Source organism: Convolutriloba macropyga, chromosome 1 (genome assembly GCF_964194025.1).
Source record: "Convolutriloba macropyga chromosome 1, txConMacr16.3, whole genome shotgun sequence".
Classification (NCBI taxonomy): domain Eukaryota; kingdom Metazoa; phylum Xenacoelomorpha; order Acoela; family Convolutidae; genus Convolutriloba; species Convolutriloba macropyga.
The window spans coordinates 83,316,565-83,341,063 of record NC_134468.1 but is presented as its reverse complement, the minus strand read 5'-3'; the positions used below and the strand labels follow the sequence as shown (position 1 = coordinate 83,341,063).

At 34.6% G+C, this 24,499-nt stretch overlaps 2 protein-coding genes across 2 annotated transcripts in view; both read left to right on the top strand.

Annotated features, from left to right (window-relative positions):
• Positions 1–14,053, top strand: part of LOC142352206 (uncharacterized) — a 354,267-nt gene extending 340,214 nt beyond the window's left edge. Inside the window, exons 2-4 of the mRNA XM_075404638.1 lie at positions 9,662–9,738; positions 10,508–10,654; positions 13,778–14,053. Of these exons, the coding sequence (XP_075260753.1) occupies positions 9,670–9,738; positions 10,508–10,654; positions 13,778–13,900 (339 nt within the window). The 5' untranslated portion in view covers positions 9,662–9,669 and the 3' untranslated portion in view covers positions 13,901–14,053. The remainder of the gene's footprint in view (positions 1–9,661; positions 9,739–10,507; positions 10,655–13,777) is intronic.
• A 4,726-nt stretch (positions 14,054–18,779) lies between these two features.
• The window catches only part of LOC142343391 (sorting nexin-13-like), a 99,016-nt gene continuing 93,296 nt past the window's right edge, over positions 18,780–24,499 (top strand). The window contains exons 1-4 of the mRNA XM_075395171.1: positions 18,780–18,976; positions 19,868–19,964; positions 20,323–20,445; positions 23,087–23,250. Of these exons, the coding sequence (XP_075251286.1) occupies positions 18,807–18,976; positions 19,868–19,964; positions 20,323–20,445; positions 23,087–23,250 (554 nt within the window). The 5' untranslated portion in view covers positions 18,780–18,806. The remainder of the gene's footprint in view (positions 18,977–19,867; positions 19,965–20,322; positions 20,446–23,086; positions 23,251–24,499) is intronic.

Below are 24,499 nucleotides of genomic sequence, written 5' to 3'. Positions count from 1 at the left end.
ATTTTTTTTTATTAACAAGGCTAGAAAACTAGAAGTTGCAGAGTCGAATCCAACCATGGAAAATATTCCTGTCTTTTTTCCTGTCCTTTGGGGTTCTTTTCTTTTTCTTTCTCGTTCACTTTTTATCTACTTCACTCTATCTCTCTCTTTTTTTTGTTGATGCCGCACTTCAGCTGCTGTTATGTGGCTTAATATCATCATCTCTGATCCTCATTAACAATGAGTTTTAGTAGAAAGTTTTTTAATCATAAACGATCTAACAGGCACTTTTTAGGAAATCATTGTTAATTGCTCTTGAAAGCAATTTGTAGCAAGTATATCCAACCTGTTTGTCTCTTTTTTACTAGTTTGTCTCTTTTTTCCAGAGTTTACTAAGCCGTGGCTAGCTGCTGACGAATCGAACCGCTCGCCTTTCGTTTGAGAGCAATTCTCCCGACGTTAGTCGGTTATGTTTAAAAAACTTTAGTTGAATTCTTTTTTGCTTGTACCTGCTGTTCTTTTTTCAGACTCGTGACTTAATCTCACTAATCAAAAATTCCAATTGGAATGCATCTCTAATTGGTACAAACGGAAAAATACCGTGTTTTCTATTGATATCTAAAGGCTCTTATTACTTATTATTTATACGTTTTGAGAAAATGTCGATGAAATTTTGAACTATGCATTTTTATATCATACTACTGTCGACTTGTTGCTTAGTCTCAGTAAAGAAAGCTCAATCTTCTTTGCCTATGAAAAAGAATGTAATTTCTATAATGGATTTAATTTTTACTAATAGTTTTCTGCTTTGGTACTACGAGTTCCAATACGTTTGCACATTTTTAAGGTTCTATTTTGTTAGCTTGTCAAATTATCACATTAATGACAGGTCCAAGTTACGCCTAAAAAATGCGAAATGCAATCTTTTGGATTGTTCTTGATTAATATCTTATGGTTTTGACGGCTGCGACACAGTTCTCTCGCAAATTTTATTAGAATTTTTAAGGTTTCTTAGTGTGACTTTCATATTAAACGTTTTAAAAAATGAGAGGATATTTGAACATTAAAAGACTGCGTTATCGAGCTCATAATGTTTTCAGTGGATAGATTATCTTTTAACGGCTCGACAAAGTTTTCTTGCAAAATTGTTGAGTTTTGAAGAAATTTTGCCTGTCTTTGTTGTTTTGTTTGTAGTCGTATAATCTTATCTGGATAATGACAGGCCTAAATTGCTTCCTTAAAAGATATAAATTAACAGGTTTAAATTGATTCTTCAATTAAATATAAAGAAGTAGAAATGACCTTTTTAAATGATTTCAATTGATAACTAATGGTTTTAATCGCTGAGAGAATAACGGTTTTCAGAAATGAAAATTTATTTTTGAACTTTGCCCTTTCTGTAGTTATTTTGCTGATTATTACGAAATCTCATTTAGGAGAGGTTTCACATCAATTTTTGTAATGCAGAGCTCAATTGTTAAGTTCTGTTTTATCTTAAAATGTAGACATATAGTTATGAGTTTAACTAATTGTTTTTCAATTCACGTTTGTCTTGTCTCTTGTTCTCATCATTCGCAGGTTTTATCAACCCTCTAATGCGGCATTGCTTTCATTTAGTGGTTTGTTAAGCAATATGTGAGTCTTTCAAAGTTTTATCTCTTCCTCGTTTCGTAGACGATGAAGTCAAAAATGCAGATGAGCGGGGTCGGAACATTATGCGCGAATGCATATTACCGAGACTCAGCTCCTTGTAACCATATTTATTGACAATTGGTGATAGTTGTTATTTTATAAAAATAAATTTAGTAATCGTGAATCTAGCAGCTTAAATATGGAAGTACTACCGATTACCCTCTCCCTCCCGCAACATAGCGGGTGCATGTTATTTTCGCCCCCGAAGTGCACGTGCAATATTTTTGAACAACGCTTTAATATGCAATGACACGTGCGCTGAAACTGGTTGGTGCATAACGTACTGGGGTTGCGGGTCGAAAAAGATCCCTTTCCAATGCAATTTTTTCAAATGTTTTCTACTACTGACTTTTCATCTGATCGTTTTTTTCGTCTGACCATTTGATTTTTCGTCCTCAGAATTGGGATAAACAGGTAAAGCCCGCAACGTATTAAATTCTTTAGTGTTTTACGGCTCACTAGTCTCTAAGGATGCAATTCACCGTAACTGTTTGAGGAGCGTGAATTCATGCTGTGAGGGGGTGGTTCTAGCGTTTGACCCACTCTGACCACCACTCCACCTCATTCCAGCGGTAACCTTCCCTGCCAGCACCTGCACGCAACACCTCCCTCTCCCAATCTCCCAAATTTTAGTCCCTGTGCACTCTTTGTTGGCAAATATACTGTTATTAAAAACATCAACATTGCAGGGAACATAATTTTCTACTTCTTGACAAAATTGGAATCAACAGCGCGCAGAACATAGTGGCCCATCATTTAATAGATAGATTTATTTATTTAGCTTTTTCGTATAAAAACAATAAAGCAAGGATGATCAACGGGGACATCAAGTTCCTCTTATCAGACCACCCTCTTAAGTTAGAGTTGAAAATTTAAACTCTAGCATTTGAAGCAGGGTGTAACAAACTCCTGTCCTGTTGTATGTAAGAGATGCTGACCTTAGCAGTCTGTTATGTTTCTGTCAGTTGTGCGACTTCTATGCTCAAATCAATCCGGACAATTTTTCAATTGGGAAGACAGACGCACAGGCATAGTATAAATACTGGTCTAGACTTGCTTTGAGGACACTTAACATTGCTTTCTGTGTATGTCTGGTTCGCTACGGCTTTAATCAGGCAGAAAACGTTGTTTGGTAGTCTCAAGCAAAGTTTGCTTCAGTAATTATATTGCACTTGTTGATCTTTTCATTTCTAATTTTTGACCTATTCGACGTTATTTGATTTGACATTTACGTTCATTAGTTTTAATATTTGCAAGTTTTAAATCGCTCTCAGAATTTAAAGTAGCTAAAATCAGTTATATGATTAGTGGTGGTATATTAGCAAATGTCAGATTTTATTTGCGCAGAAGTTAGTTTTACTCAAAGTTGATGAGTAAAAATGATCGGATGAAGACGTGAATAGTAGCAGTCGAGAGCCCTTAAAGCTTAAAATATTTCTGCAAAATGGGTTTTTGCATTTTAAGAACATGGAGCTTTTCTAAAATGTTTTTAGTTAAGAAATAAGGGAAAATTAATCGAAACTAATAGTTTCTGAGGTCACTCCAAAAAGATTTGCTTCTCAAACGTACTCTCTGCATAATGATAATTGCATCTTTGTAGTCTCTCAGAATCATAGTTTCGTCAGCATTCTATTTTATTGCAAGTTATAAATATTGGTGTAAAAAATTGATTTTTGAACGTGATACTATAAAAACTCGAGATTGAGTTTGAGCTACTGTTGTTTGAGTTCTCCTAGAGTAAAAGTGGACTACGCGCAAAATTGTGAAGGAAGATTTAGAGTATTATGCCTCTATAGTGATAATGCATATACTGGAGCTTTTTATTGAAAAAGTTTTCCAGTTGATCATTTTTAATAGCTGCAATTATTGGCCTTCTCTTGGTTTTTTGTCGCCAAGAGTTTTTTAACGACCATCTGACGTCAAAGTCACTTCAAATCTGATTTTTTGTTCATTCAAGCGATTTCGACTTAATTACGTACGTGACGTCATTTTTCACTCTTAGCGGAGAGAGCTTTTTGTTCATTCGCGTGATAAAGTTTTTGGTCACACGTGAGTTACCTCGCTCTCAAAAATGTTTTGCTCACTCTGAAATTGACTCTTTTTTTACTTCAATTCTTTTTTTGGTCATGGATTAATTTTCAACTTTTTAATATCACAAGTTTAGCCATTTTTTTTTATAATAAAACTTGCATTTTTTTGAGCTTTTTGAAATTTTTTGTCATTTTTGTAGGTTTCTTTAGCCTCAGGAGCTCTGCAACTTCCATTAATGCTTAATAATAGGTTACTGCACAGTTTATAGATGTAATGGAATGTTCATTAAAATTTTAATATCACGAATTTAATCAATTTTTTAAAATGTTTGCATTTTTTTTTACTCTTTTTGAATATTTTCCCTCAACAGAGGCCATGGGACCTTTTCCAGGGTCTTGTATTAAGCTGCTGCATAGTTTCCAGAGTTAATGGGATAGTGATCAACTTTTTTATTCCTGTTTTAGTAATTTTTGGATAAAATTTAAGCTTTTCAAGTTTTGGAAAATTTTTTTTCCAATTGTATAGATCTTTATGAGCCTGTGATAACATTTTATTTTACCAGGCTTGCCGGATAGTCGCTTGAGACAATGAAATGTTTCTTAAGATAATATCTTGAATTTTAGCAAGATTTTGTTAAAATTTGCAATTTTTTCCAAAATACATCAATATTTTTTGTCCTTTTCGACGACCATTACTGGCCAACGAAACTTTTCAATTCTCGGAGATGGGTTATTTCACAGAACTTTAGAGACAAAGAATGACTTATAACTTTTTTACTGCGAAGTTGAAATTTTTTTTGGATTTTGCCTTTTGGATTTCTTTTTGGATTTCTTTTCTATATGATTTTTTTTTATTAACAAGGCTAGAAAACTAGAAGTTGCAGAGTCGAATCCAACCATCGAAAATATTCCTGTCTCTTTTTCTCTGTCCTTTGGGGTTCTTTTTCTTTTCTTTCTCGTTCACTTTTTATCTCCTTCACTCTATCTCTCTCTCTCTCTCTCTCTTTGTTGATGCCGCACTTCAGCTGCTGTTATGTGGCTTAATGTCATCATCTCTGATCCTCATTAACAATGAGTTATAGTAGAAGGTGTTTTTAATCATAAACGATCGAATAGGCACTTTTTAGGAAATCATTGTTAATTGCTCTTGAAAGCAATTTGTAGCAAGTATATTCAACCTGTTTGTCTCTTTTTTGCAATTTATTGCTTCACCCATTTTTCGTCTGACCCACTTGACTTTCGTCTTCAGAAACTGGATAAAGAGGTAGCGCCCAGAGTTTACTAAGCCGTGGCTAGCTGCTGACGAATCCAACCGCTCGCCGTTCGTTTGAGAGCAATTCGCCCGACGTTAGTTGGTTATGTTTAAAAAATGTTGAATTCTTTTTTGCTTGTACCTGCTGTTCTTTTTTCAGACTCGTGACTTAATCTCACTAATCAAAAAATCCAATTGGAATGCATCTCTAATTGGTACAAACGGAAAAATACCGTGTTTTCAATTGATATCTAAAGGCTCTTATTACTTATTATTTATACGTTTTGAGAAAATATCGATGAAATTTTGAACTATGCATTTTTATATCATACTACTGTCGACCTGTTGCTTAGTCTCAGTAAAGAAAGCTCAATCTTCTTTGCCTGTGAAAAAGAATGTAATTTCTATTATGGATTTAATTTTTACTAATAGTCTTCTGCTTTGGTACTGCGAGTTCCAATACGTTTGCACATTTTTAAGGTTCTATTTTGTTAGCTTGTCAAATTATCACATTAATGACAGATCCAAGTTACGCCTAAAAAATGCGAAATGCAATCTTTTGGATTGTTCTTGGTTAATATCTTATGGTTTTGACGGCTGCGACACAGTTCTCTCGCAAATTTTGTTAGAATTTTTAAGGTTTCTTAGTGTGACTTTCATATTAAACGTTTTAAAAAATGAGAGGATCTTTGAACTTTCAAAGACTGTGTTATCGAGCTCATAATGTTTTCAGTGGATAGATTGTCTTTTAACGGCTCGACAGAATTTTCTTGCAAAATTTTTGAGGTTTGAAGAAATTTTGCCTGTCTTTGTTGTTTTGTTTGTTGTCGTATAATCTTATCTGGATAATGACAGGCCTAAATTGCTTCCTTAAAAGATATAAATTAACAGGTTTAAATTGATTCTTCAATTAAATATAAGGAAGTATAAATGACCTTTTTAAATGATTTCAATTGATAACTAATGGTTTTAATCGCTGAGAGAATAAGGGTTTTCAGAAATGAAAATTTATTATTGAACTTTGCCCTTTCTGTAGTTATTTTGCTGATTATTATGAAATCTCATTAAGGAGAGGTTTCACATCTATTATTGTAATGCAGAGCTCAATTGTTAAGTTCTGTTTTATCTTAAAATGTAGACAAATAGTTGTGAGTTTAACTAATTGTTTTTCAATTCACGTTTGTCTTGTCTCTTGTTCTCATCATTCGCAGATTTTATCAACCCTCTAATGCGGCATTGCTTTCATTTAGTGGTTTGCTAAACAATATGCGAGTCTTTCAAAGTTTTATCTCTTCCTCGTTTCGTAGACCATAAAGTCAAAAATGCAGATGAGTGGGGTTGGAACATTATGAGCGAATGCATATTTCCGAGACTCAACTCCTTGTAACCATATTTATTGACAATTGGTGATTGATGTTATTCTATAAAAATAAATTTAGTAATCGTGTATCTAGTAGCTTAATATGGAAGTACTACCGATTACCCTCTCCTTCCCCCAACGTAGCGGGTGCATGTTATTTTCGCCCCCGAAGTGCACGTGCAATATTTTTGAACAATGCTTTAATATGCAATGACACGTGCGCTGAAACTGATTGGTGCATAACGTACTGGGGTTGCGGGTCGAAAAAGATCCCTTTTCAATGCAATTTTTTCAAATGTTTTCTACTACTGACTTTTCATCTGATCGTTTTTTTGTCTGACCATTTGATTTTTCGTCCTCAGAATTGGGATAAACAGGTAAAGCCCGAAACGTATTAAATTCTTTAGTGTTTTACGGCTCACTAGTCTCTAAGGATGCAATTCACCGTAACTGTTTGAGGAGCGTGAATTCATGGTGTGAGGGGGTGTTTCCTAGCGTTTGACACACTCTGACCACCACTCCACCTAATTCCAGCGGTAACCTTCCATGCCATCACCTGCACGCAACACCTCCCTCTCCCAAATTTTAGTCCCTGTGCACCCTTTGATGGCAAATATACTGTTATTAAAAACATCAACATTGCACGGAAGATAATTTTCTACTTCTTAACAAAATTGGAATCAATAGTGCGCAGAACATAGTGGCCCATCATTTAATAGATAGATTTATTTATTTAGCTTTTTCGTATAAAAACAATAAAGCAAGGATGATCAACGGGGACATCAAGTTCCTCTTTTCAGATCACCCTCTTAAGTTAGAGTTCAAAATTTGAACTCTAGCATTTAAAGCAGGGTGTAGCAAACTCCTGTCCTGTTGTATGTAAGAGATGCTGACCTTAGCAGTCTGTTATGTTTCTGTCAGATGTGCGACTTCTATGCTCAAATCAGTCCGGACAATTTTTCAATTGGGAAGACAGACGCACAGGCATAGTATAAATACAGGTCTAGACTTGCTTTGAGGACACTTAACATTGCTTTCTGTGTATGTCTGGTTCGCTACGACTTTAATCAGGCAGAAAGCGTTATTGTTTGGTAGTCTCAAGCAAAGTTTGCTTCAGTAATTATATTGCACTTGATTTTTTCATTTCTAATTTTTGACCTGTTCGACGTGTTTTGAATTGACATTTACGTTCATTAGTTTTAAATCGCCTTCAGAATTTAAAGTAGCTAAAATCAGTTATATGATTAGTGGTGGAATATTAGCAAATGTCAGATTTTATTTGCGCAGAAGTTAGTTTTACTCAAAGTTGATGAGTAAAAATGATCGGATGAAGACGTGAATAGTAGCAGTCGAGAGCCCATAAGGCTTAAAATATTTCTGCAAAATGGCTTTTTGCATTTTAAGAACATGGAGCTTTTCTAAAATGATTTTAGTTACGAAATAAGGGAAAATTAAACGAAACTAATAGATTTGCTTCTCAAAAGTACTCTCTGCATAATGATAATTGCATCTTTGTAGTCTCTCAGAATCATTGTTTCGTCAGCATTCTCTTTCATTGCAAGTTATAAATAGTGGTGTAAAAAATTGATTTTTCAACGTGATACTATTAAAACTCGAGATTGAGTTTAAGCTACTGTTGTTTGAGTTCTCCTAGAGTAAAAGTGGACTACGCGCAAAATTTGGAAGGAAGATTTAGAGTATTATGCCTTTGATAATAATGCATATAGTGAAGCTTTTTATTGAAAAAGTTTTTGCGGTTGATCATTTTTAATAGCCGCAAAGCGATAGCTGAGGCTATTATTGGCCTTCTCTTGGTTTTTTTGTCGCCAAGAGTTTTATAACGACCATTTGACGTCAAAATCACTTCAAATCTGCTTTTTTTATTCATTCAAGCGATTTCAACTGAATTACGTAGGTGACTTCATTTTTCACTCTTAGCGGAGGGAGCTTTTTGTTCATTCGCTTGATAAAGTTTTTGGTCACTCGTGAGTTACCTCGCTCTCAAAAATGACTTGCTCACTCTGAAATTGACTTTTTTACTTCAATTCAAAGAGATGAGGTCAAGTGAGTGAGGGTCCTTCTAATTGAAAGGTATTTGAGAGCAGTTAATAGAATAAGCAATAAGTTAAACAGATTCTTCGTCAAAATATAACATCTCAGCATTTAATAAAAAGTTTCTTTTTGGTCTGATACTTTACTATATTTTGAGACTATAGATCTACGAGGCTATTTTCTGGCAATCTGCCAGCTCTGTTTTACTATTTTCCTCCCAAATTTTTTTGGCTGTAGAATTGCTCTCAAACAAAGTTTAGCACTTATATTAGTCCTGTGGTCTTCTTGGATCTATTCTGTTTCGCCCCCCCCCCCCCCCAGTGTTTTTTATGACCCCCAGTTACCAATTTTATGTTGTTATATAGCATTTTACTATGTAAGAAAATAGCACGTGCGTCTGGGGGTCGTAAAAAATTTATGCTCACTAAGCTGGGGGGGGGGAAACAGAATAGATCCGTCTTTTTTATGCGAGTTTTTACTTGACCAATTTTTCATCTTGCTTTTTTGACTTTTTGTCCTCCAAAATGAGATAAACAGGTAATGGCTGGAGGGCATCAAGCTATCTTAGAGCCTTACGCCTTACTAGTCTCTAGGAATGTGATTCACCAGAATGTTTTGAGGAGACAATTTCATGGTGTGAAGGTATTTTAAGGTGTCGGTTCTTATTCTTAAAAGTTGGTCCCCTCACTGCCTAAGTTCCAGCTGGCTACTACCGAACCCAAACGCTCACCGTTGGTTTGATGGAAATTCGCACGAGGCTAGCCGGTTGTGTTTCTTACTTCCATCTCTTATATGGCGATTTCAGCTGTGGAAAAAGAATACTTTTTGTGATGCTGCAATTTTAGCGATTTTACAGTGTCAGTCGAGCATAATAACTAAGATAAAGTTAATATTTTCAAAATTGTTTCCGAGCGTTTTCAGAATTAATCGTTTTCAGTCACATCCTAATGTTTTCAGAATCCTTTACTAACGATTTATATGTATAGTTGTGATAATATTGCCCTAAGCAGCTTGTCCGTTGATGACTTCGTCAACCCTTATTTCCAAAAAAAATTAAGTGGATCAAGTTTTATCGCATTTGTCATTTTGAAAAATTTTGAATACATGCTATAAATGAAGGAAAATGTATGTTTTCTGATGACGCATTGTTTTAGTTTTCAGAAAGCATTACAGCAACTATTGATTTTGGTGACTATGACACCCATCCTTGTAGAGAAGAGTCCCGTATTTCCCTGTTGCTGAGTGTTGCTAATATTCGCTTTTTTCGCGGTTACTTCGTACAACAACTATTGTTTCAGATTAAAATGGACGGGTCATCGCGGCTCTTTGACGTCGACTCTCTCCGAATGAATGACGCCGACTTCCTTCTCAATGTAAGAAGTCTATTGAAGTTTGTGTAAATTTTTGATAGGAAATCTTCCCGGAATTTTTAGGATAGAAGGATAGTAGGAAATTTTGGGATAGATGTTTTAGGATATTTTACGATAGAAGGAAATTTTCTTCAAAAAATATAGGATGGAAGGATAGTAGAAAATTTTAGGGACAGATATCTTAGGATATTTTTGGATAGTAGGACATTTTCTCGGGAGATTAAATTCCGGAGAAAGTTGTATTTAGCTGGGAGATAATTACTTAATTTATATCTACATTTCTTGCTGCTCAAAAATTATAATTTGCTCATTTACCAGCTGATTGATTATTCAATGTACTTTAAAAAAACAAATGTATAAAATTGGGCATTTTTAAAAATACGTATTTTATAAATACATTTCTACCCTCCGATGTGCCTGTAGTGCCATATACCCATTACTAACATATACAAGTAAATATGATAAATCGCAGGGTGTAAGCACTTTTCACTTGAGAGCCCAGGTGATAGAACTATAACCTAAAAACTATCAGAATCTTGACTGTTCGGTTTGTTAAAAAAAGAGTTTCGTAAACATTACTGAGTTGAAATTTTTGACTAAGAAAACATTGATTAAGATTCATGGTTTGACTAAAAATCTGTTTATTTGATGCTAATTTCTTCAATTTTTTGAGATGAATAGATCAAATTCATCAAATTTTAATTACTGATCAAATTTTAAGATGAATAGATTTCTGGAATTTCAGAATTGTTTTATTCGAATTTGTTTGCAGTTCTTGTATTATCGGATGATGGATCCGACGGCCAATGCAGAGAGCAGAGCCAAGGCCACAAAGCAGTGCAGGAATTATCTGGGACTGAGACTCACATATGATGTGTACAAGAGGCTAACTAGTCAGGAGGAGAAGGATAAGCTAGAGGTAAGACTCAATTCTGAGGTGTCGACCAATTTTTAAATAGCAGAGCGAAGGTTCTATAGGCCTGCCTTCTCTTGACTTTTTGAGGAATTGGAGGCGTTTTTTTAACGTCCCGAAGGGTAGTAATGAGATCGTCCACCTGTTTTTTCAACCCTTTTTCACGCATTTGAGAATGATTTTTGAGTGGCGATTTTGGCCAATTAGAATCAAAGCTTTGTGCATGAACTTGTTTTTAGCTCTGAAGTGTTGAAAAATGCTCTCCAAACGAGTTTTCATTTAATTGCTTTGCGGCCATTGGTTTTTCATATGCAGCGTTTTGTTGTTTTTGATCAAATCTGAGAAAAATGGTTTTGAGGCAGTGACCTAGTCATTTTTAGAATTATTTTAAGGTTAAATTTGATCGAATCCTTTGGGTTGTTTCCCGGATGTTGCTGTTTATGGTTTTTTGACGGATGAATTTCCAGAGAAAACTTGAACAATTGAAAGGCGTTTAGGCAAAAATGATCATAAGTTATCATATGTAAATCATGTGAACAACTATTGAAACACGCAAGTTAAATATTTGTTATTTTTTGAGTTCTTGAATAGTCAGCTAATGGTTTTTTAAGACTCTGAGGACATCTGTTTTTTTACTATTTGCTATTTTTATAGCTGCGAAGCTGTAAGCTGAGAATTTGAATTGTATTGGGGAGCTGTCTTTTTTTAAAGATCTGTTCAAACATTTTCAAGAATTTCGAATTCAAATTAGACAAGCGATTTTGGTCACGCCGAAACAGGAAGTGCAGCGAAAAAGCAAGTGGTTTTGCGGGGTGAAATTTTGCTCTAATTTTAAAATAGTGAAAAAATGGTGCCGTTTCACTCGAAGATTCCGCTTTCTCGCTATTGGCTTTTGTTAGCATGCGGCGTTTTGACCTTCATTGCTGTTTTTTTTTTCAATTTTTTAATCTGGTTTTTTTTAAATGGTTTTCCCAATCCAGTCTTAGTCGATTCGAGGGCTTGGTTTTTATTTAGTCAATGAAAATTCTTTGAATTGTGTCAGGACTTGTCCTGCTCTTTTTTTCTGGTCGTCTGACTCTCTTTGTTCTTTTTACATTTGTTCACACAGCAAAGCTGAAAAGTTACATTTTCTGAATGACGTCCTCTCACCAACGGCGTTTGCTTAAGTGACGTCATTTCTCTTCCTCTCTAGCAAAGGTTTTTAGATTATTTGCGTGATTAGATTTTGATCCTGGGTGACTTGCCTCACTCAGTAAAATGACTTTGCGCTTTTAAACTTACGTTTAATTTGAATTAGTTTAAGGTCAAATGATTTCATATTAGTGATAAAGGTCCCTAATAAAAAGGCTTCCGTGGAATGAGTTGCGAAGCTGTATCCGTAGCTATTTTGCTGTGCTCTCGGTTCTCGTTTGACGGTTTCGTCAATTAGCGGTTTCGTCTGACGGTTACTTTTAGTTTTACAATTGTTCTAGAACATTCCTGAGCTTGATTTTTTGAGTAACCTTTTCACGCTTGATTTCTTGCTTTTTGCGTGATTTAAGTTGGAGTCCCTAAGGCAGGACTCATTGAGTGTTTGAAGTCACTGATTTTTATCCTGGACACCGTGCGTCGGAACCTCTCCAATGTCCAACGTTGTCGCGGGATATTCTTTGAATCAAATGTTCCCGCCTGTCAAGACTAGATTGTGATCATGCATCTCTTACCTAACTCAACAAAATGAGTTTGGGACTGTAGAAACTTGAGTTTTTTGAAGTTTAAATTGAACAACACAGTTGAATTCATCGCTGAAAGTTGTCTGGTAGTATTTTAAGAGGGTCCGATAATTTTTTAAAATATTTTCTGTATCTGCTTCTATATGTATTTTACGGCACGCAAGTCTATTTCGCCGCTGTTCTGGCACTCTGACGACTATGTTCAATATAATCAAATGTTATGCTATCTTGTCAATATTTTTAATCGATCTAACACCATTTGTTTACAAAAAATAGTTTTCCGACTTTTGTCGGCTTTCCTTTTTTTTTACTTTGCCCCGTATCGGAATTATTGAGGGGTCGAATATGCTTTCTATGATGGGCATTTAGTCTTTCCAGAGGTTTTAGCTTACGGTTTTCGTTAATTTGACGCCATTTGCTTTTTGGAAAATAAGAGTAAGATTTTTGAGTTTTCGTCGCGTTTAATGTTCTGCTATTGCTCTGTCATTTAGTCGAAGTCTTACAGACCGCTACGGAAATGTTTTCCTCATAGAATATGCTTTCTATGATGGGCATTTAGTCTTTCCAGAGGTTTTAGCTTACGGTTTTGGTTAATTTGGCGCCATTTGTTTTTTGGAAAATAAGAGTGAGATTTTTGAGTTTTCGTCGCGTTTAATGTTCTGCTATTGCTCTGTCATTTAGTCGAAGTCTTACAGACCTATACGGAAATTTTTTCCTCTGAGGTAATGGTAAAGCTTGTTAATGCAAACTTTTAATTGCAAAGCTTTTTTACTTTACAACATTTTTAAAAGATGTTACTGAGGTTTGCCCGCATTTGTCCTTTTCTATTAGGAATTTTTATGCAGCACCGGGCGACTTCGAAACCACTAGTTTTCTTTTTTTGTCATTTTTTTCTGCTCTTAATAAATTTTTGTATGTTTGAAAGCTTATTTAATTTTCAATTGCTCATCATGCAATGATCTTGATAATCATAGCTTTAGTTCGTTCAATTCCCTGGGGGGGGGGGGGGGGGGGGGAGCACAAATTCACTAATTTTTTTTTCGACAGTCAAAAGTTTTCGCTGAACCATGCTGACGATTCTGGAACTGATACACTGTGCAAGATTTCAAGCAGCGCAATATTACGATAGTTTTAATTAATTTGTTTCAGGGTTTAGGCACTTTTCACTTTAGAGCCAAGGTGATAGAACTATAACCTTAAAACTAGCGGAATCTTGACTGTTCTGTTTATTAAAAAACAGTTCCGTAAACATTACTGAGTTGAAATTTTTCTACGAATTTCTCGACATGCTATTCATTAAAGATAGACGAAGATTCATGGTTTGACTAAAAATCTGTTTACTGATGCTAACTTCTTCATTTTTTAAGATGAATAGATCAAATTTATCAATATTACGATAATAATTATTTTGTTTCAGGGTGAATTGATAGCAAAAGTGGCAGATTTCGTGAAGAGGAACCCGAAATGTTCAGACGACGAAAAAGCAGCGTTTATCAAACAAGAACTCCAGAAATACGCGGAAGCTTCAAAGAAGCTCTGAATGTTCCAAACTCACCTGATGGGCCTAGATGTTTTTGTTTGTATTGTATGGTTGACAAGCATGTTGACTTTATCCTAATTGTTTCATATGTATAGAGTAAATTTCTAGCTGAATGATATTCCGAAATTAGTCTAATTTAATTTTTAGTTTGAATGTCTTCAAAAAGCGATTATTGCTTCTAAATGAAAGCTAAGCTTGATCTTGTATCCTGAGAATTGCGTCATCTTCAGTCGGCTATTTTTGTGTTCTTATTTCTTCAAAAATGTTTCGCTGTACTTAATTTGCCGCTTTTTCGACATTTTTTGCGTGAAGTTACTGCTCTGTACTAGTTTCATTCTGTTCAGTGTTTTAAGCATCATTTGCTCAGCCAAGCAATCTAAAATGATCATGCAGTATCGTCAAACGAAATCATAAATAGAAACGGTATAAACCTATAAAAACCATATTTTAATGACCTATATTTAATTTTTATTCTAAAATTTATAGCTGCGTTCATGCACTCAACGGTTATTAGTTAGGCGCTCGCCTTTTCAAATTCATTTTATATAAGTCACGACTTCCACGTTGGACTTCTGACTACCTCACTCACAATTTCAACTAAATGGAATTAATAATATATTCAACAAATTTATGCAAATACAATCAATTTCAAAAAAATTAAATTATAGCAAACGAGATAAACCGATAAATCCTGAGCATAGAGAAAATAGAAAGACTTAGTGAATGAAGTTTTCAAAGTTCATTAGAGAATATTATTATTTCTGGTAGTTCGAAATACCGAAGTAGTTTTTGACTGAATGGCACATATAGATAACAGTTTTTAGCCGGTTTTTGGGTTGTGGCCCATTTTTTTTGCTTTTAATTTGGTTTCTCATAGAAATAAAGTTTATTCGATACTATATTGAAATGTCAACCTCGGAATTTGATTCCACAGTGGTTTTGCAGAGCCTGAAAATGCGTTTAAAGTTGAAAATTGGCGCATATTTCTTGATTTTTTAGTTAATTCTTGGCTTTTTTCTATTAATTTCTTCATTTTTGAATCTTTAGCCGTCTTTTTGTCAAAAATTAGTCAATATAGCAACTTCTCTTTGATAATTCATATACTCAACGCCTCTTTCTACGTCGATGTAATTTTGTTTTATAAAATTTACATATGCTAATCCGATTTTGGTAGTTTTTTTTTCGATTTTCGTCAGTTTTTTGTTTGTAATTTGGTTGTAATTGCTAAAAATTTTTGTGCAACATGAGGGACTTTAATTTCGTTTCAATAAAAATTCGATCATTGTTTGGCGGTAGGTTTTTGAAAAACAGTTAAAACTTTTTCATAAATGCAGTCTTAAATATTTTTTGACCATTTTTTTTGCAAAATGTTTCAATTTTTCGTATTTATGAATTCTGCTTTTTCCTATTTTTTGTTCTCATCAGGAGAATAGATCTTTGTATCGGATGATTAGTTATCTTTTATATGTCTTGAATGCTGAACAATGAAATGTATTCGTTTTTCTTGAATTTTTTAATGATTCTTAACTTTCAAAAATCAAAAATGTGTTCTTGTTACGGTGTTCCTTACATTGTACCCATATTCTTCACATTCTAGTTAGTATCATTCTATCTCTATCCTGACATCTACATTTATTTTCGGTCTATTGATCTTTTCAGTTGTTAAAAATGAATGATTTCATCTTTTTCTTAGATTTTCGTCATTTCTTTGGTTTGCATTTGATTTCATTCAACATAAGGCAGTACTGAGAGTTGACTGCAAGCCTTTTCCACAATTTCTACTTAGACTATTTACTGCAACTTTCTTTCGGCCTTGGTATTAATTTAAACGATATTTTGCCTTTGAATTTTCTGCTGCTTATGTCTTTTCTATGATCAATTTAATTTTCGAATTAGTATGCAATCATATTGTCTAGCATATGTACAACAAGGAACAAGTGTGTGTTGTTTTTTGTCTTAGTTGCAGTGATTAGAAGTGTAATTATAGGTGTTTTGTGATTCTTAAATTTGAGCTTTCTGTTTTGAAAAGATTCAACTTAGTTTTTAAGATTATTATCTGCCGTTTGCTTTCGCGATTTTTTTCAGATTAGAATCATGAATTATTTGAGGGCAATTGATAACCTTGTCAGCTTTTTCAGTCTATCACTTTTTGACCTCTTTAATTCGGTTTTTTTAACGTTACCAAACGTTTTCAATGGTATAAAATTTTGCTGCATTTTGTTTCTCTTGGTGACAGTGGTTTAAGTTTCACCAATTTTAGAGCAGACCTTCATAGGTAGTTAGTTAATGGTTTAATGCAAAAGGTAGTGGCTTCCGCTGCAATTACGGTTTTGTTGGTGAAGTTTTGACGCTTCGAGTCGTTTCCGGAGTTCTTGCGGCTATGTTTTTTGTTTCGTCGTCTGACGCTCTTTTTTCGTTTCACATTTGTTCACACAGCAAAGCTGAAAAAGTCAAATTTTCAGAATTACTTCTTCCTCTCACTAACGGCATTTGCGCGCGTGACGTCATTTCTCACTCGCTTTAGCAAACGTTTTTAGGTTATTTGCGTGATTCGATTTTGATCATACGTGACTTACCTCACTTAATAAAATGACTTTTTGCATTTTAAAACTAAAGTTTAATTTGAATTTGTTTAAGGTCAAAGGAACTCATATGTGCAGTAAAGGTCCCTTATGAGAGGCTTCTGCGGAATGAGTTTTAGCAAGCTTTATTAATTTATCGCTGAATGTTTTTTACCTAGTTTTTTGAGCGGCGTGGATTTTTTTTTCAATTTAGATCTGTATTTTTCTATCTCTATTATATGGCACGCAGGTTTATTCTTTCGCAGCTATTCCGGCAATCTGCCGGCTATGTTTTTAAGGGAGAAATTGTCTCCTAATGAAGAAGAGATCATAAACATATATTTACAGTTAACCATTATTTTCCACTTTTATACTCCTGAACACTTTCATGTTGAATGTGAGTGTGAAATAATAATGAATTGTACGTGGAATATTGTGATTTCGGTGTTTTTTCCCAAATTTGTATTTGAATTTATTTTTTCTATCAGAACCTCATTATAAATCAATTTCTTAGAGGTGGCTAAAAATATGTCAGAGCCATATTTGTAAAATTCATAAAAAGGTTTGTTGCTAAATGCATTTTAATGCCACCGACTGTTTTGGCGTTAGTTTTAAAATTTTAGGTGTTTGAATGTGTTTTTTGTTATTTTGAGTTACTTTTTGAGATAAAATTGGTCGCTATCGAGACTAATTCGGTTTTTTTTATTTTTGTCCTAATACTTTTGGAGTTAAAAGTTTTGTTTTAAAAATAATAATCATGCTATTTCTTACTGTTTTTTTGTTCGTGTGTTGTCATTTATCAAAAGAGCGGCGATTTAGTCTAGTTGTAATGCTGAAATTCATCAGCAACACGTTGGCGCTGCTAACAATGAGTGAGGTTAGTGCTGCTGTTACAAGAGGCGTCAATTTTGTTTTTGGTCTGATTAGCTAGCTGTCGAATAACGAAGCGAATTCTGTATCCAATTTTTTTCGCCATGTAAATTCTTTTGTTCGCTTTGACGTCATGAGAAATATTCGCGGGATGATTATTTAGTTCGGAATAGTTCTTGAGACGCGAAGTTTTGTTCTTGGATTGTAAGAAATTTTGTATCGTTTCTAGCTTTCTCATGGTTGTTATTTTGGCAACATTTTTAATACGCCCTTTGACTACTTCAAATCAACTTTTGACTGTTTTTCGACTGGTATAAAAGCTAACATTATTTTTCTTCCTTCTTGGACTGATGTTTTTCTCCAGTCCCGTTAATAATATCACTCCCCGTTAATAGTTTCAGTCCCGTTAATAATACTTTCCTGGGTTTATAATAATAATAATAATACTTTCCGCCCTTTTGAAGTTGAGTGCTCTTGATCATGGCTGCACTGGCAGTCGGGCCTAATGGTATCTATAGATATAATGCGAATCAATTCTTGCTTATAAACAGATTTTCTTTCTTATAAACAGCTTTTATCAATATTCACTAATCATTGTTTTTTTGTTATCTTTGTAACAGAATTTGCACTTCGCTCGTTTTGACGTTTGAACGGATTATAAACTTCAAGTTTGAACTGTGGTTTGCTTATCGAGGTCATTTGTCCCGTTTTTAGTTGCGATTGTGATTTATTGTAATGACACAAATGTGAGTGGCCGGGGTCACTCATGATATAGTGTAGCAGTGGAAATACTGAATGTGCACCTTCAACCAATCAGAGACTGAGATGAAACTATTCTCTTTTATATAGGGAGAACTGAACTAACTGTAGTCAGTCTTTTAGTTAGATACACCATGTGTATACCCTTGACTCCGGTGCTATACTTCTTAACCACCGTAATAATAGAAGTTTACTCTCTGTGTTTTATAGAGTCGGTTAGTCTTAGAGATATAGGTAATTCTACTTCGCGCGCAGAAATAAGTAGCTCTAGCTCTTTATACTTTAAGGCTGTAAAAGGAGCCCACATCGGGTCTGCCTTAATAGTATATTACCTTCGAATAAAATTAACATTCAACATCTGCTAAATGTGGTCATATGTGCCTCTGATGCACACAAATTGCAATCAGTGATTCTCTTTTCATTAGGTGGTGTACCTGGTGCGCGTACCTGGTGTATAAAATTACCTCTGTGGAGCCGAAACAGAAAAGACTCCAGTTGTTTCAAAGATTTCTCCGAGATCTAAACCCACCCCCATATCAGTAATTAAAATGTTTTCTTTAACAAAAAATCAGAGGGTAAAATACGTGCTCTCGGGAAGTGGAAAATAACATGCACCCGCTAAAATGGGAACAAACGGAAAAGATTCGGCAGTTTTTGTAAGTGCCGCATTTTTTTTCATTTGCAGGTAAGAATGAAACAATTAAATAGCTGATTCAATGGAATCTGGTGGTGATGCGTCACCCTGTGATGACGTGGGGGTAACATTCACTGGAGTGGTTTGGAAATGTAGGTGGCTAATCGTGGTTGCACTGTGTCTGTACCTCACTTTTGGGTTGTTCATTGGCTTTGTCATTCTCCCAACTTGTGTTGTGCTGTTTATAATCGGGTAAATTTGATTAATATACTGTTTAGGATATGTGTTTGTGCAATCGTAATTGGAAACTCATACTAATCGTGCCTAAATGTTAGAAGCTAGAAGATTTCCCCCACCCCCCAAAATGGCAAAATTAACGCGTCGGGCTTATCCATGATTTTTTTGCGTTGTGAGAAGTCTCACCTCTTTAAGGCTTCTTAAACCATCATTATGTTAAAAAAAGTCCACACCAGTTTGTTCACGCATGCTCATGGAAGTAAACAAAGAGTTCCTGGTTTTCTGAATAACATACTACGTTTTTGATTAAAAGAAGTTTTAGTATTTTGGTTCAACGGGTAAAGTATTGGTTAATTTTTTTTCCAAATTTCAATAATTTATGGTCCTATAGTAGATTCAGCAATTTTATTTCGATTTCGTTGATATTTCGCAGGAGCAAAATCATAAAAATTTTAAAATGCTGATAGAATCTGATATTGAGTAATGTCGTTTTCTAGCAGACTGATTAATTGCTCTCAAACAAAGTTTATAGCTAATATGTCTCGTGAACTTTTTTAATGCAATCTTTTGGCTTGAGCGATTTTTTTGTCTGACTTTTTGTCCTCAAAAATGGGATAAACTGGTAAAGCCCGGAGATAATTAAGTTCTACAGAACCTTCCGGCTCACTAGTCTCCAAGTCTCTGAAGTATGCGATGCACCGAAGCCGTTTAAGAGACATTAATTCACGATGTGAAGGGCGGTTCGTAGAGTTTGACCTCCCTCCCCCTTTACCCCACCACTAAAATTTTTACTGGATTTTATTGATTCAAAAGTTTGTGGATGAGCAAACGCACATCACCGTCTACTTGTTATTAAATATTATAAGAAAGCAGAGACTGCATCCTAATTATGATTTTCTATTACAGGTTTCTGTGGCCTTTCATCACAAATAAAGACCCTCGATTGGAGTTGCTAAGCTCAAACAAATTATCGAGAGGCCTTTATGACTACACAGAATACCAGGTATGCAGTAAAGAACTGTCCGCGTTAGTAAAGATCTTTTCCGTTTCTGCCCGCCCCAGTTCTGCCCCTCTCCCCGCCATGCCATTACTTGATAAAACATTATGTAAATTTAGGCGCATGCGTCTGGGGTGTGCAAATAATATGCACCTTGTAAGTGGGGGGGGGGGGGGGAGCTGGGGTCAAACGGAAAAGATTATAAGGAGGGGTTACACAGTACATAATATGGGTAAATGCATAAGGCATTTTAATTAGATAATATTAGCTATCTGGGTCATAATAGTCGATTATCTAAAAGATTTAAGAATTGGGGAGGCAAGACTACGTTATGCTCTGTTTTAATTTATTGAATCTTCTTCAGAAATACATCAAGAAAGCTTCAAACGATGTGAGCTCTGACCCCGCAGTGAAGAATTTGTTGAAAAATTCCCAGAAACAGAAGATAGAGACGGGACTGGAACATCTTGACACCGAGTTAAATGAGGTTGCGATGACAGTATATTATATAACAATGATTTTGCCTATTTATGTCAATTTTGTTCAAATTCTTTCCTCTTCTTTTTATGTTTCTTATGCTTTTTGTTTCATATTAATTGCAAATAACTTTTATTTCATCATCAGTAACTTCTCAGGAAACCTAATATTTCTCTCACTTTGTTTCCAACAAGTTCGCCATAGATTATTTTGGGGAAAACCTCTTCGAAAACTGAATCAATCCTTGAAGATGCTTTTTCCAAATTTTTTTGAAAAAATGTTTGTTGGAAAATTTTTCACATTTCGAAATTTTAACTTTTCACCTAAATACACTTATTTGCCTAATTGTGCACTGGATTTATTGTGATCAATATGCAACAGATTTATTGCCCTACAATCAGCCTCCTAGAATTGATTCAAAAAGTTAATATGAATGCAAGTTAAAAATCAATAAAATCCAGAACGATAGGCTGAAAAAAAATATTTTGAAGAAAAGGCAAAAATTATTGATATGTTACTGTTTTTGTTTGAATAAATCATCAGTCAATCAAAGTATTAGTGAGAACTTTTATCGGCAAAACCTTTGAATAGTCAGAAGTCAAGCATGAAAAGAGTGACTTTGTAAATCGAAACGATGAACGAAAGTTGAAGCGAATTATTGAAAATGACGACTCGTAGCAAAAATTGACTCAGACTACATTTAACTGCCATGTCAAATATACTGTAGTCTTCTGTATTTTATTCAGCGTTTTACCGAAAAAAAAATTTGGACAAAAAATAAAATTAAGAACAAAAGTGCGAAACGGATTTTTTTGCGAAATTTGTGTTGAGCTGACAATTAGTTATCCTAAACGTACAGTGAGATACATTACTTCTAGGCAATAGCTCTCCACAAAGCTATCAAAACTATAAGAGCGGTGCATATGGAGAAAAGCCAGGAAACAGGCGGGGAAATAAATTGAAGATCGATAGATTCAAAATCGGTTAACAGTATACAAAGCAAGCCTCCGCAAGTTGGAAGGCCCGAACAATTGTTCTTCGTAGATTGAAAATTTAAAATTGCAAACACGTTTGTTTAAAAAAAGTTTTGATTGCAATAACAAAAGCCGATCATACATTCAGCAATCATAGTAAAAGAAAACATCAATTATGCAAATAAAAATCTCTGCTTAGAAATCGTGTCTCGTAAGCAGAAAAGAAAAACTTTGTGAAAATGGACAAATATGGGTAGAATTTTTTTATCTAAATCAGTTTTATGATGAATGAAAATTTTTTCAAAACTAAATTTTTTATAAACAAATGTTTTCCACAAAAATTTTGTCCAATTTGTCTTCAATTTTTTTAGATCGAGTTTTGTTCAGTTTTTCAAAACCCGACTGGACATTTTCACTTTTTTCAAGACAATTTTAACAGTACTTGTCAAAAAAGCATCGGAATCACCGTTTTGCGATTTCAACTATAAGAAAGGAACGGGTGTCCGTTTGGATTTTTATTCATGCCTTTGTTGTTGGTTTTTCATAATTTTAACAGTTAAATAATGATCAAGGCTCTCACTGCTTGACAGGGCACTTCCTAACATTTTTTAAGTTTTGTTATTATTGACAAAGAAATCTTAAATAGTTTTTTTTAAATGGGATATAGTTATATTTTGTTTTTTCATGAAACCACCAGTTTTCGGGTTGTATCTGCCCGCTTATGTTATCGTGTGTGCTCGTTGTTTAAATTTTGATTACCACGGCTTCCTTCGTTAAAGAATGCAAAGATTGCTAAATTGCTTGTTTTTATCATCTTAAATAGGCATTCTTGTTGACGATTATACGCAACTATAAATGCACTTTGTTCACATTCTGTTCACCTTTTATCTGAGGCAAGAATTTGCCATAGTGCAGTTCATTTTCTCAAAATTTTGTTTTCCTCCTTTATGACAAGATGTTTAGCATCCCTGTAGATAATACCCGAACAAGTCATAATCTGGAAGTTATCAAAATTTAATGCCGAGGTCTGCATTATCGACAGTGAATTTAATTTAAATATTAATTTTTATTCCAAAATGAAAAATATAACTGTCATCCTTTAGATTTGACTTCTGAAAAGCATAAAACTTCTGAAAAGCATAAATTTATATAAGGGCATTTGTTTACAGCCTTGACTGTTTTGGGCGCTTTAACTGTTTGTTGCGAAATATTATTTTTTGTCCAGACGGTAATTGGAATTGCATTTCTATTGTTTGACGTAATCGACGTCAAATCAAAACTATTGTTCAGAAATTTCGATTTGACAATCCAAATTATTGTGTGTAATTGACCTGACTGTGTTGAGTAACTAAGCTGATGAATAAAATGTTCTCCTGAAAATTTTATATTCAGGAGACAGATATCTTCAATTTTTTTTACAAAATTTTGTTAGTAAATTTTGTTAGTTACTCACTTAGTTACCTACTTAGTTACTCAGTGAGTTACTTTGTTTTGCTGGTAACTTTTGCAAGTCTTGTCAGTTGTAGTTTTGTTTAGTAGTTTAGTAACTTTTGTTTTTTCTTGTCAGTAACGCGAAAAATTGACATAGGATTTTAGATTTGTTTTAAAGAATTCTATTGTTCCTTGTGCTAATATCGCAATATTCGTTTTGACATATACCTACTAATCTGCTGTTAGGTGTTAGATTTGGTGCTTCGGGACTTCATCCATTCGTGGTATGATAAGCTGCTGCCTCAATTCATCGGCAACTTTCCTCAGGAGGCGGACAGAGACCATGAGCAGCTTTTCCCTGAGGCTGTTAGAAGTGTGGCTAACCACATATCCTGTGGAATGGTGGCCAGGTATGCCAATCGCTATGAAATAATTGGAATTCGAAGTAAGTTTCGTCGGCATAAGTTTTCTTAGAAAAAAAGCCAGGCCAGAATAAAGTTCGTTATCTGATATTTGATATATATTTGGTGGCTCAGCATCTTGAGTTTTATTTGCAAATGTTTGAAGACTGAATGTTCGCCTTGCTTTTCAGAAGCCAGCAATCGATAAACCTCATCGTGACCTGTTTGTCCGCAAATCGAAGGGGGCTAGCGTTAAAATAAATTTTTAAAAGCCGAGAAGCGATAGCGATACTATTATTGATGTCTCGTAGTTTTTAACGACTGAGAGGATTATTGGAGGAGAGTCTTTATACGACTCAAATTAATATTTTTTAATCATTATTAACCGACTCAGCTTCTCATCCGGCTATTATAGCGCTCCTAATTTTTTTCACTTCGTCGAATAAAAATTTTTGGCTTTGCCTTAGTTCGCAGCTTGTTCAACATTCTGCATGAAATCTTTTTGACTTCTCTAGGCTAGTTTCACGCTTCTCTCATTCTGCTAATAGTGGTTTAGTGTTTTTAGACAGCAGTTGCTCAGCAAAGCTATTCAAAATGAACAGAGTCAGTATCAAAAAACGAAATCAGACAAACCCATAAAGCCCAATTTTAGATGCCCGTTACTCGAACTTTGTTCTTAGTTACCATCTCTAATGCTTATTGGTATTGGTTTTAGCCGCTGTGTGGTCTCACTGCGAAACAGGAGTACGTTCAGCTCCAAAGTGACCTAAAAATAGTTCGCACTTTAAAATTGTTTGTACAAAAATCAGTTTTTCAGTAGTTTTTTTCTCTCCTTTGAATCCCAATCATGGTTATGGGAATCAACAGTGGCTATTTTCTGGCAATCTGAGGGGTATGTTTTTAATATCTGCAATCTGAACGTAGCTGTATGCGGTGATCTTGTGTTTTTTGTTTTGTCGTCTGACGCTTTTTTGTTTAAAATCTTTTTACAACAAACTTCAAAAGAGAACTTTTGTTGATCTCTTGCTGCCGCTGTTTCACTGCTCTTTTGCTGTTTTTATGTACGTGAGGTCATTTTTAAAACTAATTGGCGACGAGTTTTTGCTGAACTGTGTGATAAGGTCTTTGATCATTCCTAACTTACTCCCTCATCAATCTCACTAATGTCACTCTAGCCGCTTTATTAGTCGTTTTTGTACTCCCATAGAACAATGAAAGTTAATAACGAAGCATCGCGGCCAAAATAAAAACGACTGTG